Source organism: Cricetulus griseus, chromosome 9, assembly GCF_003668045.3.
Source record: "Cricetulus griseus strain 17A/GY chromosome 9, alternate assembly CriGri-PICRH-1.0, whole genome shotgun sequence".
In the NCBI taxonomy this organism is placed as follows: Eukaryota; Metazoa; Chordata; class Mammalia; order Rodentia; family Cricetidae; genus Cricetulus; species Cricetulus griseus.
Window position 1 is genome coordinate 17,277,518 of NC_048602.1, and position 12,048 is coordinate 17,289,565.

The 12,048-nt window shown below is 36.7% G+C and overlaps 1 protein-coding gene across 1 annotated transcript in view; it reads right to left on the reverse strand.

Moving 5' to 3' along the window:
* Positions 1–12,048, reverse strand: part of LOC118239325 (zinc finger protein 420-like) — a 45,053-nt gene that overhangs the window by 24,745 nt on the left and 8,260 nt on the right. The window contains exons 2-3 of the mRNA XM_035449135.1: positions 2,418–2,544; positions 1,843–1,938 (exon numbers count right to left, since the gene is read on the reverse strand). Coding sequence (XP_035305026.1) covers positions 1,843–1,938; positions 2,418–2,544 — 223 coding nt within the window. The remainder of the gene's footprint in view (positions 1–1,842; positions 1,939–2,417; positions 2,545–12,048) is intronic.

The window sequence follows — 12,048 nt, forward strand, 5'->3', positions numbered from 1 at the left end:
CTATGTCTTAAATATTGTTCTTGCAGTTCTAGCTAGAGCAATGAGACAAGAAAAGATCAAATGGTTAAAAATAAGAAGGGAAGAAGTCAACCTTTCAATGTTTGCAGATGATATGAGAGTTTACATAAGTAACGCCAAAAATTCTATCAGGGAACACCTACATGAGATAAACACCTTTAACAAAGTGGAAGGATACAAGATAAAATAAAAAAAATCAGTAGCCCTACTATATAAAGAAGATAAATGATCTGAGAAAGAAATCAGAGAAGCATTGCCCATTAAAATATCAACAAACAGCCAAAAATATGTTGGAGTTTCTCTAACCAAAAACATGAACTTCCTGTATGACAAGAACTTGATTCTTTTAAGAAAGAAATTAAAAGTAATACCAGAAAATTGAGAGATCTACCACGCTCTTGGCTAGGTAGGGTAAACATGGGGAAAAGTGCAATCATACAAAAAGCAATCTGCATATTCAATGCAATCCCCATTAAAATCCAGGTGCAATTCTCCACAAATCTTGAAAGAAAAATCTTCAAATTTATGTGGAAAAATGAAAAAACAAGTATAGCCAAAGTACCTGTACAATAAAGGAACTTTCTGAGGCATCACTATCTCTGATTTTATCATCTATTATAGAGCTATAGCAATTAAAACAGCTTGGTACTGGCACAAAAAAACTGACAGGTAGAACAATAGAATCTAATTGAAAACTCTGATATTAATCATTCCACTTATGTCCACCTGATTTTTTGACAAAAATGCTAAAATTATTCCCTGGAAAACAAATATCTTTGACAAATGATGATCACATAATTGAATGCTGACATACAGAAGATTTTATATCCAGCCACACTGAAATTCTTAGGAAAGAAATTGGAAGGACCCTGAAACTATTTGGTACAGGAGATCATTTCCTAACCATAAAGTCAGTAGCACACACACTGAGATCTACAATTAATAAATTTTACCTCTTGAAAATGAGAAGCTTCTTTAAGGCAAAGGACATAGTCATTCAACAAGACAAATCAGCAGCCCACAGAATTGGAAAACAACTTCACCAAACACACATCTGACAGAAGGCTTATTTCTAAAATACAGAAAGAACTCAAGAAGCTAGTCACCAAAACACCAAAAAATCCAATTGAAAATTGGGGAACAGAACTACATAGAAATTTTTCCACACAAGCTCAAGTCAGCCAAAATGTCAGCTTGTTCATTGAAAGATCTAAAGACGTAAATCATTGATAAGAACATATATGTGGTCCCTAACGCCCAGGAGTCGTAAAATCTGTTTTTCTTTTGCTTAATCCAGTGTATAGCAATAATATTCAAAGTCTTTCTTCAAAAATACTTGGCCAGAACACATTTTCCTCTATTTTTTATGTATTTTCTTATCATGTGCTGATAGAATAAGATCGGATAGGGAAGTAAGGACACTGGTTTAATGTAATAAAGTGATGGTAGGCAAGGAAGTAAAGAAAGAAAAAAATTCATGCAGATATATTGCAAAAATGTTCAAAAATATGGAAAAACACTACAAAACATGATCCATTTTTCACTGACATATTTCAGAACAATTCAAATACATATTAGAATACAAAATAAAGCCATACATACATTGCCAAAATGCTATTGGCAAAATAAATATTATCTAATCACTATTCTGATGAAATGAAGGAAAACAATGTAGCATCCTCTGTGTGCCAGAACCTAGTATACAGTCATAAAATGAATACTTGTGCATCACTTCAAGTAAGAAGCAGGGCTAATCAAACTGCAGTTGTTGTTCATTCATTGTTTTGTATTCCACACATGAACCATTGTTTCCTTTCAACTTACCTGGTTCCAGGACTTCTGATTCCTCTATATTCACCATCCAGGGTTCTTTGTTTTGTTCAAGACAGGTGACTAACTCTGGTTTTGATACAGAAAGTCCTATGAATTATAAGAGACGTGATAATTTCTTTACATAATGTAGAAGAGATTTGGTTGACAACACAGGCCTGTACACAGTGAGCATAAAGGATGACAAAGAAAGACTCTTAAGTGAAGTCCTATTAGTACATACCTGACAGGTTTTGTAAATTTTGAAGAAATTATTTTTAATTTTGTATACCTTCAACTTTCCTTCCATTAAACAATTTCAAATATATAATTGTTGGATTCAAACTGTATTGACACTTTATTGCTCCTGAATAACCACACAAATACCATAGTGGATTTAATTATATGTAAGGCTAAATTAAAAGATCGTTTAAATTGTCATAAGATGAAATTTAGTAAATGTAACACTCACCAATATCAAGGAATAATTGGGAGCTGGAATTCATTCATAGAAAACAATTCAAAATTATAATACAGGAATTTAGGCATTACTATGTTTAAGCAGTAATCAGAAAATGATTTATTCTCACCTACAGAAACCAGGTTGCTGTAAATCTCCAACATGACACCTCTGTACAAATCCCTCTGAGAAGTATTCAAGCATTCCCATTCCTCCTTAGAGAAATTGATGGCCACATCCTCGAATGTCAACAGACTCTGAAATGAAAAATGTTTCTCCCAGTATTGATGGTCTGAGCCATTAATTTCCCCCAAAGGAAAGATTATTTAACTAAAGAGCTTGCTGGACTATCAGTAATTAATCTGAAATTTTCAAATCTATATGTTATGAGGGAGGATGTTGTGACTTTTTAAAAGAGATCAAAGTACCCAACATCTAAAATCCTCATCAAATTTGTGCCTTTCTCAGTGATAAATACCATCTGAAGTTGTCCTCAGTAGGAATTGAGTGTTGATATTAATCTCTCATATCAGAAATTTTGTAAAACCTTCAGAGCATGCATCGATGCAGATATGTCATACTGGGAAAAAAGGGGCAGGGAAGGGTGGAAAGTGAGATACAGCAGAGAAATGAGAGTGATAATAAAGAATCTCTGTTGAAAATACAATAAAACCTGAAAACAGATTTCTTAAAATAAGGTGCTACAGTGAATGTTGATCAGTGCAAATAAATTATTTCTCTGTGGACTGTAAACCTGTCACAACCTTGTGCACACATTTACCTGAGAACAAGCCATCTGTCAATCCCCTTCTTTATGGATGTTTTCAAGAAGTTTATCTTCAAGTTTTACCTTCCTGATACTATTCTGTGTGTAAGGTGAAAGCAGCTTCATTCCATGCTACCACTCTCAGAGACTGGAAAGCAGTGGAAAGATGTTCCACAATAGAGATGCAAAAACCATGAATTTTACAGAGTGACCAACTCTTAGTTTTTCCTCTCCTGCATTTGGAGGATTCCAGTGGATAGTGGTTATCTACTATTTTGTGTCACCTGATTTTGTGACCTCAGCAACCTGCTTTATTATTTACACAGGCATTTCCAATTGACTCTGATGATCAAATGAATCAAAACTGACACATGTATTTCCAATAGTGAATGGAATTCGAGGGGTTGCCACAGATGAAAGCCTTTCTCACATTATGCAATTAATATATTTCTTGCAGGCATGGCACAGTGGGGAACTGATGCTTCACTAATGTCTCCAAACATCATTCCATTTCGTTTTCATAATACAATATAAAATTCCATTATTTCCAAGATTTGCAGGTATACAAATGATTAGATTTTCTCTCAAGTTTATTTTGTATAGTGAAAAAGCCTCCTTTTGATTCACTGTCAAAAGCTATGTCTAGTCAAACCTAAACATATCATTCCTGTGCCCAATTTAATATTTTGGTTGTTAATGAAGACACTACAATTCCAATCACCTAAGTTTTCCTTGTTGCAAGTTTGATTGCTTGCAAAATACAACTAAATATAGGCACTGTTTTCCAGACAGTTGCCAATTAGTTCGTTTTTCCAAAATATACCATGAGACCATATTTTCTGATATTGCATTGAATTACAAATGTATCCTTTATTGACTATCTTGATTCTTTTTTTGGATTTGGAGATAAGATCCATCTGTGTAGCCTTGGAGCCTCTCCTGACCCTTGCTCTGTAGATCAGGCTGGCCTCTAACTCACAGAGAACCACCTGCCTCTGCCTCCCAAGTGCTGGGATTAAAGGCATACACTGCCAACTTCTGGCTATCTTGGTTCTTTTCAAGAATTACATAGTAATAATTCAAAATTCATTTTGATATGGAATATCTCACATTATCTATGTTTCTTTTGTCTTTCTAGGTTGGAAGATCTGCAGATATTATTAATTTTGTCATGGATTTGATGTTGCAGAAATCCAAGATACACATAGAGTGTGATAAAGATTCTCTACACAGTGTTAAATTAGTAAAGTCTAGATTGTCATAGAAACACAAATTGAACCAGACTGAAGTAGATTCTGACCATGGACACACAAAACCTGAGGAAACAATCTGGATAGCATGACTTCAGTTCTTAATGTTAGAACATCCTATCATCTATGTGATTGTTAAGCAGGCTTGCCTCCAATAGAAAGAAATCCTTTATCTAAGAACAATCAACTCTTGTTGCTCTAAACACAGATGAAAATGACCTAAAGAACGGACATTTCAATGACTAGGATATAGCGAATGTTCTACTGCTTTAAATAAGAGTTTATGTGTGTTCCCGTATGTGTTTGTGTCTATGTAGTTCTACATATTTGCATTGCATGGTTATTGATTAATAAAAAACATTGTTTTCTTGTAAAATTGTTTAATTTCATGTAGTATACGTTTTTGTTTCAAGGACTATAATTAGGCTAATGTGTGATATTAAAAAAAAATGACACAGAGACTGATTTTGGGATACACGTGTCATGCTGTGTATAAGAAAAGCAGAGCAGCTGGCCAGTGTCATCTTACCTTTGGACAATGTATGCCTCTCAGAGACCTTACTTCTGTATTATATACTTCCCTAATGTAGGGAATAAAGCTGTGAGTTATAATTATTTTTTAGACTGATTTACTATTGTGGTGACCTGATTAGCCTTGGAAGCACTGAGATGCATTTGAGTCCAAAGTTCATAGTGTGTACCACTACCACCTAGATTATGGTTGCTGGCATAAAAGGCATGGACCTTGTTTCTTATATCTGTTCTTGACTGCTTTCTAAATCCCTGGCCAAGTTTAAATAAATGGTAAAAATATATCACCACAGTAATATTTTTGAACACTTGGTTCCCAAATAATATACTCTTTGGATGAGAAGGTGTGGCCTTCCAGTAGTAGATGTGGAGGTTTATTGTTTTGGTTTTTGTTTATTTGAGGATTTGTTTTCTGAATGTAGCCTTTGAAGTTTTGATGTTTCAGATGCCCATGGCAGCCACAGGGTCTCTCTCTCTCTCTTCATGGTACCCATGAATCACAGTGTATCCAGTGACAACTCTGACATTTGACTGGCCTAGTATCTTTCCTTAGTCATGGAAGAAGGGTCCATAATGCCTTTTGTCTATCATTGACTGTAAAGTCTGAACCAGGTTGCCAATTAGTATGCTTGTCGAAACTGAAATTTGGCCTTCTTATTCAATTATATCCTCATCAGATTTCTATTTTCCAAGAATTCCTTCAACACATAAGCTTGGGTGTACTGGAATTTATATTGTCCATTTGATTGACCTCAAACTCAGAGTTCCACATGCCTCTGATTCTGGAGTGCTGATATTAAAAGCATGCATCACTATGCCAAATTTTAAGGTTTTCTTTAATATGTTTTCAAAAGTTAGAAATTACTCTTTGTGATGTTGCCCTGAGATGACCATACACTGTACTCAAGATTATTAATCTCCTTGAACCCAGGAGTTATCTCCATTCTACTTGTTGGTGTACTTTTCTTCTCAAAATGTTCACTTAATATTTACATTATTCTACTGGCTCCTTTACACTGTATATCTTTATGAGTGAACAGTAGACAAAAAAAAACTATTTATAAGGCTGTTTTGAGATTTCCTTTGCTTATGGCTAATTTAGCAATACTTAAAACATTCTACTGCTTCCCTTACCCAAAATAACAAAAATCCATATTCCTCCAAACAAAAACATTGTCATGTCTACTAAAATAATACCACAGTTGCTGGTAACAAATTCTGTCTTAGGTTTCTATTGCTATGAGTTGACACTTTGACTACTGCAACTCTGATCAAGAAAGACATTTAATTGGCTGGCATGCACTATGAGAAGGCAACAGGAAATGAAGTGAGATACTGGGCATGGATTGAACATTTATGAAAAAAATAAATCCACTTCTACAATGACACACTTCCTCTAACAAGGCCATCCCTATAACAAAAAAGCCATTTCTGCTATTAGTGCAATCCCTTTGCAAGCCATTTTTGAAACTACCCAACCTAACTGAAGAAGGCTACAACATAGAATAGCAAGTGTTCTGGTGTTATATGTTTATTGGTACTATAGTGAACTGAATTTCACATGCTTATCTATTTTCAAATTTGAAATTTGCTGACTTTAGAAAGTAGACCTCATGATGGAAACCACTCACATGCCTATATCCCCAAAGGAGTAGATTATTGTTATTAGGAAAGCAATCCTTTTATTCTGATAAATGGATACATTTTTAAACAGCTACATAAATTAAAATATTTCTATGCAAAAATTATTACCAAAATATACTTTCCAGTGATTTAAGAAGGGAAAAAACTGAAAGACAAATTACAGAAAAAGATATTTATCCATATTTGAATTGTTGATTTCCAAACTTATGGATGCAGAACCACTCACCTTTACTACACAGTGAGATATACAATTTAAATCCAAGATTTTATCCATTTTTATCACAGTGACAATGGTAATCATTAAAGAAAAAGAAATGAAGCTGGGTGTGGTGGTGCATGCTTTTATCCCCGAACATAGGAGGCAGAGGCAAGTGGATCTCTGTGAGTTCTAGGTCAGCATAAAATATATAGTGAGTGAAAGGACACGATCCAAAGCTACACAGAGAAACCCTGTCTCCAGTGTTCTTGGATAGGTAGGAGCAACATAGTAAAAATGGCAATTTTGTTGAAAGCAATCTACAGATTCAACTCAATCCCCATCAAAATCCCAGCACATTTCTTCACAGGCCTTGAAAGAACAATTCTCAACTTTATATGGAACAACAAAAGACACTGGATAGCCAAAAAAAGATAGGGATAAATGGGACCTCCAGAAAATGAGAAGCTTCTGTAAGGCAAAGGACACAGTCAGCAAGAAAAAACAGCAGCCCCAAATCTGGGAAAAGATATTCACCAACCCCACATCTGACAGAGGGCTGATTTCCAAAATATACAATGTACTCAAGAAACCAGCAAAACTATGCAATGAACTTGTGTGGAAAATAAAACTTTCCATGGTAAAAATACATTTTTAAAAGTGTTATTGCTATGTCAGATATTCAGAGGCCCCTACAAGGAATGTTCCTCAGTGAAAGAAAATAACACAAAGGGACAACAGTAGCAAAAGAAACAATGCCATTTCAGTTGTTCAAACAAGCTCTAAAAAAACAATAAAATCATAGGAACTATAGTGCATTTGCCTTTTTGAGACAGTGTCTCATTGTGTTATCCCTTCAGGACTGACACTCACTCTGTAGACCAGAGTGGCCTGCAACTCCCAGAAATCTGCTTGCCTCCACCTCCCAACTGCATGGATTAAAGGAGTGCACCAACATACTCAGCTAAATTAATTTTTCGGTAGAGACAAAATGTCAAGTTCATGGTCATAATCAAGTAACCTCAGCAGAGAAACATTAACTATAATCCACAGCATGTCATCAATCATCAAGAGTACATCTGAATTCAGAGTTTCCCACATGCTTGCTGTTTACTGTGAAATGTAGTCTGCATTGAAATGTACATCTCTACAATGTGAAGAAACAACATGAACTGTTAATAAGACAAATCACCCAGTTTGAAAGACTCAGTAGTTGTACTGTAAAGGTTAGGTTTCAAATTTTATGTAGAGACAGAAGTAAAATGAGAAGAAGAATGGGAGAATCCACCCATGTCATATGAATATCTTACAAAGCCTGGTCTATCCAGGAGCTCATGAACTAAGTGAGAAACATTATCTCACCTTTTGGCCATAAATACATCCACATGATTTTTGATACATTCCCACCTGAAAATGAAATCTTTTCTTATTCCTCCACTGTTTTCTTCTTCCATATACTCATTCCTTCCTTCTTCCTTATCTATTTATCTACTTTGATAAAACTTTGTTACATTTCCACTCCTAACCAAGGCGGTTTGTGTCTGTTTTCTTTTTCCTAATTTATTTTTCTTTCCTAGTTAGATTTATCTGTGTTTTTGTTTTTGCCACATTTTTTTGTTGCAGCCCATGTTTCTTTTTATTAATTTCTAAATTTAAGTTAAAAGCCATCTGACTTTACATACCAATCTGAGTTCCCTCTGCCACTTGTCCTGTGTCCTCCCCCTCACTCCACCACCTTCCCTTCCCACCTCCTGTCCTCTCCTAGAGAGTGTGAGGCCTCCCATGCGGAATCATCAAATTCTGTTTCACCATTTGTAGTAGGACCAGAAGCTCTCCCCCCTGTATCTAGGCTGAGAGTATCCCAACATAAGGAGTGAGTTTCAAAATTCAGTTCAGGCACTAGGGATAGATACTGGTTCCACTGCCAGCTGCCCAATAGACTGACTGAGAACCCCAAATGACACCCACCCTCAGAAGGCCAATCTCAGTCTTAGGCAAGTTCCCCATTTGTCATTCTGGAGTCCTTGAACTCCCACCTGCTCAGGTCAGGTGTGTCTTATCAAAAACTCTGGAAGTTGACAACTGTCTGGAAAAGAGTGCTTATATTAAGGTGGATTTTGCAAACCATCAAATTTTCAACATGAAAAACCTAGGTGGTTGGAATTGGAGTTTTAAAAAAGTTGTAAATTGGGCACAGGAATGTCATGTTTAGGTTTGAGTAGAGATATCTTTTGACAGTGAATCAAAAGAGGCTTTGTCACTCTACAATATGAACTTAGAGACAATCTAACCATTTGTATAGCTGCAAATCTGGGAAATAATGGAATTTTATATTGGAATATGGAAATGATTTTTGGAGACATAGAAAGTTCTATAAATGTCTGTTAATCCCAATTGGGTCATAACTTCTGTTAGTTCCTTTGTCTCTTTGTTAAGTTTCTGTCTGGTGGTCCTGTCCAGGGGTGAGAGTGGGGTGTTGAAGTCTCCCACTATAACTGTGGGAGGCCTTATTTGTGATTTGAGTTATAATGTTTCTTTTACGAATGTTGGTGCCTTTGTATTTGGGGCATAGATGTTTAAAATTGAGACTTCTTCCTGATCTATTTTTCCTGTGATGAATATGAAATGACCTTCATCTCTTTTGATTGATTTTAGTTTGAAATCTATCTTGTTAGATACAAGGATAGCTACCCCAGCTCGTTTCTTGGGTCCATTTGATTGGAGTATCTTATCCCAACTCCTTACTCTGAGGTAATGTCTGTCTTTGAATTCAAGGTGTGTTTCTTGTATGCAGCAGAAGGATGTATTCTGTCTTCATATCCTATCTGTTAGCCTGTGACTTTTTATAGGTGAGTTAAGACCATTAATATTGAGGGAAATTAAGTTCCATTCAGTGTTTATTCTTGTTTGTTTTTGGTTTGTTGTTGGTACTGGTATTGTATGTGGATTTACCATGCCTTTTATTTTGTGCTTTTGTAGAGTGGGATTATCTATTGCCTATGTTTATTCGAGTGTAGTTAATTTCTTAGGTTGGAGTTTTCCTTCTGTACTTTCTGTAGTGCTGGATTAGTGGTTACATATTGTTTAAATCTGGTTTTGTCTTGGAATATCTTGTTTTCTCTATTTATAGTCATTGAAAGCTTTGCTGGGTATAGTACTCTGGGCTGGCATCCATGTTCTCTCAGAGTTGGTAGAATATCTATCCAGGTCCTTCTAGATTTCAGAGTATCCATGGAGAAGTCTGGTGTAATTCTGATAGGTTTGCCCTTATATGTTACTTAGCCTTTCCCTTGCTGCTCTTAATATTTTTTTCTTTATTCTGTATGTTTGGTGTTTTAATTATTATGTGACATGGGGACTTTCTTTTGTGGTCCACTCTATTTGGCGTTCTGTAGGCTTCTTGTACTTTCATTGGCATGCCTTTCCTTAGGTTGGGAAAGTTTTCTTCTATGATTTTGTTGAATATGTTTTCTGCACCTTTGATTTGGGTTTCTTCTCCTTCTTCTATACCTATTATCCTTAGGTTTGGTCTTTTCATGGTGTCCCAAATTTCCTGAATATTTTGTGTTATGGATTTGTTAGACTTCAGATTTTCTTTGCTTGACGAGTTTATTTCCTCTAGTTTGTCTCCAGCATCTGAGATTCTGTCTTCCATCTCTTGTGTTCTATTGGTTATGCTTGCATCTGTGGTTTCTGATTGTTTACTAAGCTTTTCCACTTCCAGCATTCCCTCAGTTTGTGTTGTCTTTATTGTCTCTAATTCAGTTTTCAGGTCCTGAACTGTTTCCTTCAGCTGTTTAGATGTATTTTCTTGGCTTTTTTGGCTTTCCTTGATTTCTTGCATCTTTTGGGTTCTCTTTTATTCCATTTCTCTCAAAGATTTTTTCGTTCTCTATCATCTCCATGAAGTTGTTTTTAAGGTTACTCTCTTCTGCTTCTTCTGTGTCTAAGGACTCTGGTGGTGTCATATTGGTTTTCTGTTGTTGGATGTGTTCTTGTATTGTCGTCTTCCTGTCTTCCCATCTCTTGTTCCAGTGGGTACAGTTGGTGTCTCTTCCTTTCCTGGTGTGTATGGGTGCAGTGTTGTCTTCAGGTGTGTGCAATTGAATTTGACACTCTGACGGGTTTCAAGTTGGGTACAGGCAGGTGTGAGGCACTTGCTCTCCAGGTGGTTGAGAGCAGCACTTGCACAGAGATGTCAGAAGACTCTGGGTTGTTTGGTCCTCAGGGGTTCAGTCATCCTGTGGAAGATCCCTGGGCAGGGTTTGCCAGGGTGAGAAGGCAGAAGTTGGGCCCAAGTTAGGGGACAAATCAGCTCACTTCTGCACTCTCTACACACTGTGGGGGCCCGGAATGGACCAGCGAACTCAGCAGAGTCAGGATCCCAGGGTCCTCAGGGACCGATTCAGTCTGCCTGAAGATCCTGGAGCGGGACTTGCCTGGGCGGGCAGGTAGAAGTTCGGCCCAAGCTTTGAGCTCAATCAGCTTACATCTGGACTCTCCGCACTCTGTGGGGGATGAAATTTGAGGTTACATATACTGAGGAAACAGTTTATTTCCAATTGCCTGTAAGATGTAGCAGTATTTTTGGGTCTCTAACAACCAAGGTTCAAGCCCTATGGATGAATCCTGGTCCCACTGTCGGGGGCCACAAATGTGGCAGACTTCCTTTACTCACTTGGGAAAACTTACCTTCTCTGAAGAGTGGATGGGGACTTGGCAATGGGTGGATATGAGGGGAAGAGGAGGAGGGGATGAAGTGGTTACTTTGATTGGGATGTAAAATGAGAAAAGATGGGTTTAACATAAAAGAAATTATTGGGAGAACAACAAAAAGATGTAGCAGTGCCAGCTCCAGCAACACCTCTGCATTCATTTTTCCAAAATCCCTTCCATTATAGACAGAACTTGTGAATTGTAAGTGAGCCACCAAGTGAAATGTATCCTTTATAATAATTGTCATGGTTATGATTATTGCTTAATACTACAACAGCAAACCCTAACTGAAACAGGTACCATTATTGACAAGGCTATTACTTGCTTTTTGATTTATTTATTATATCCTTTTAATTTTTACCTCTAGCACATTCACACATTGCTTTTATAGATCTTCATATTATAAGACAGATACTTCATGGTATAGTTAAATTTTCCTGAACATTCCCAGTAGAATGGCTTTATTGCAGAGAGAATCACTTGAGACCAGGTCACCAGAAAATGACTGTGTATTACAGAAGATGAGTTCATCACAACACGGGCTTCTCCTGTGCAGTTCAAAGAAAACTACTCTAATTCCCCAGTTTCTGACCTTAACATTCCCCCAATTGTCACTGGCTCCTGTGCAAAGCAGGAGTTAAAATACCTTTGGGAGATG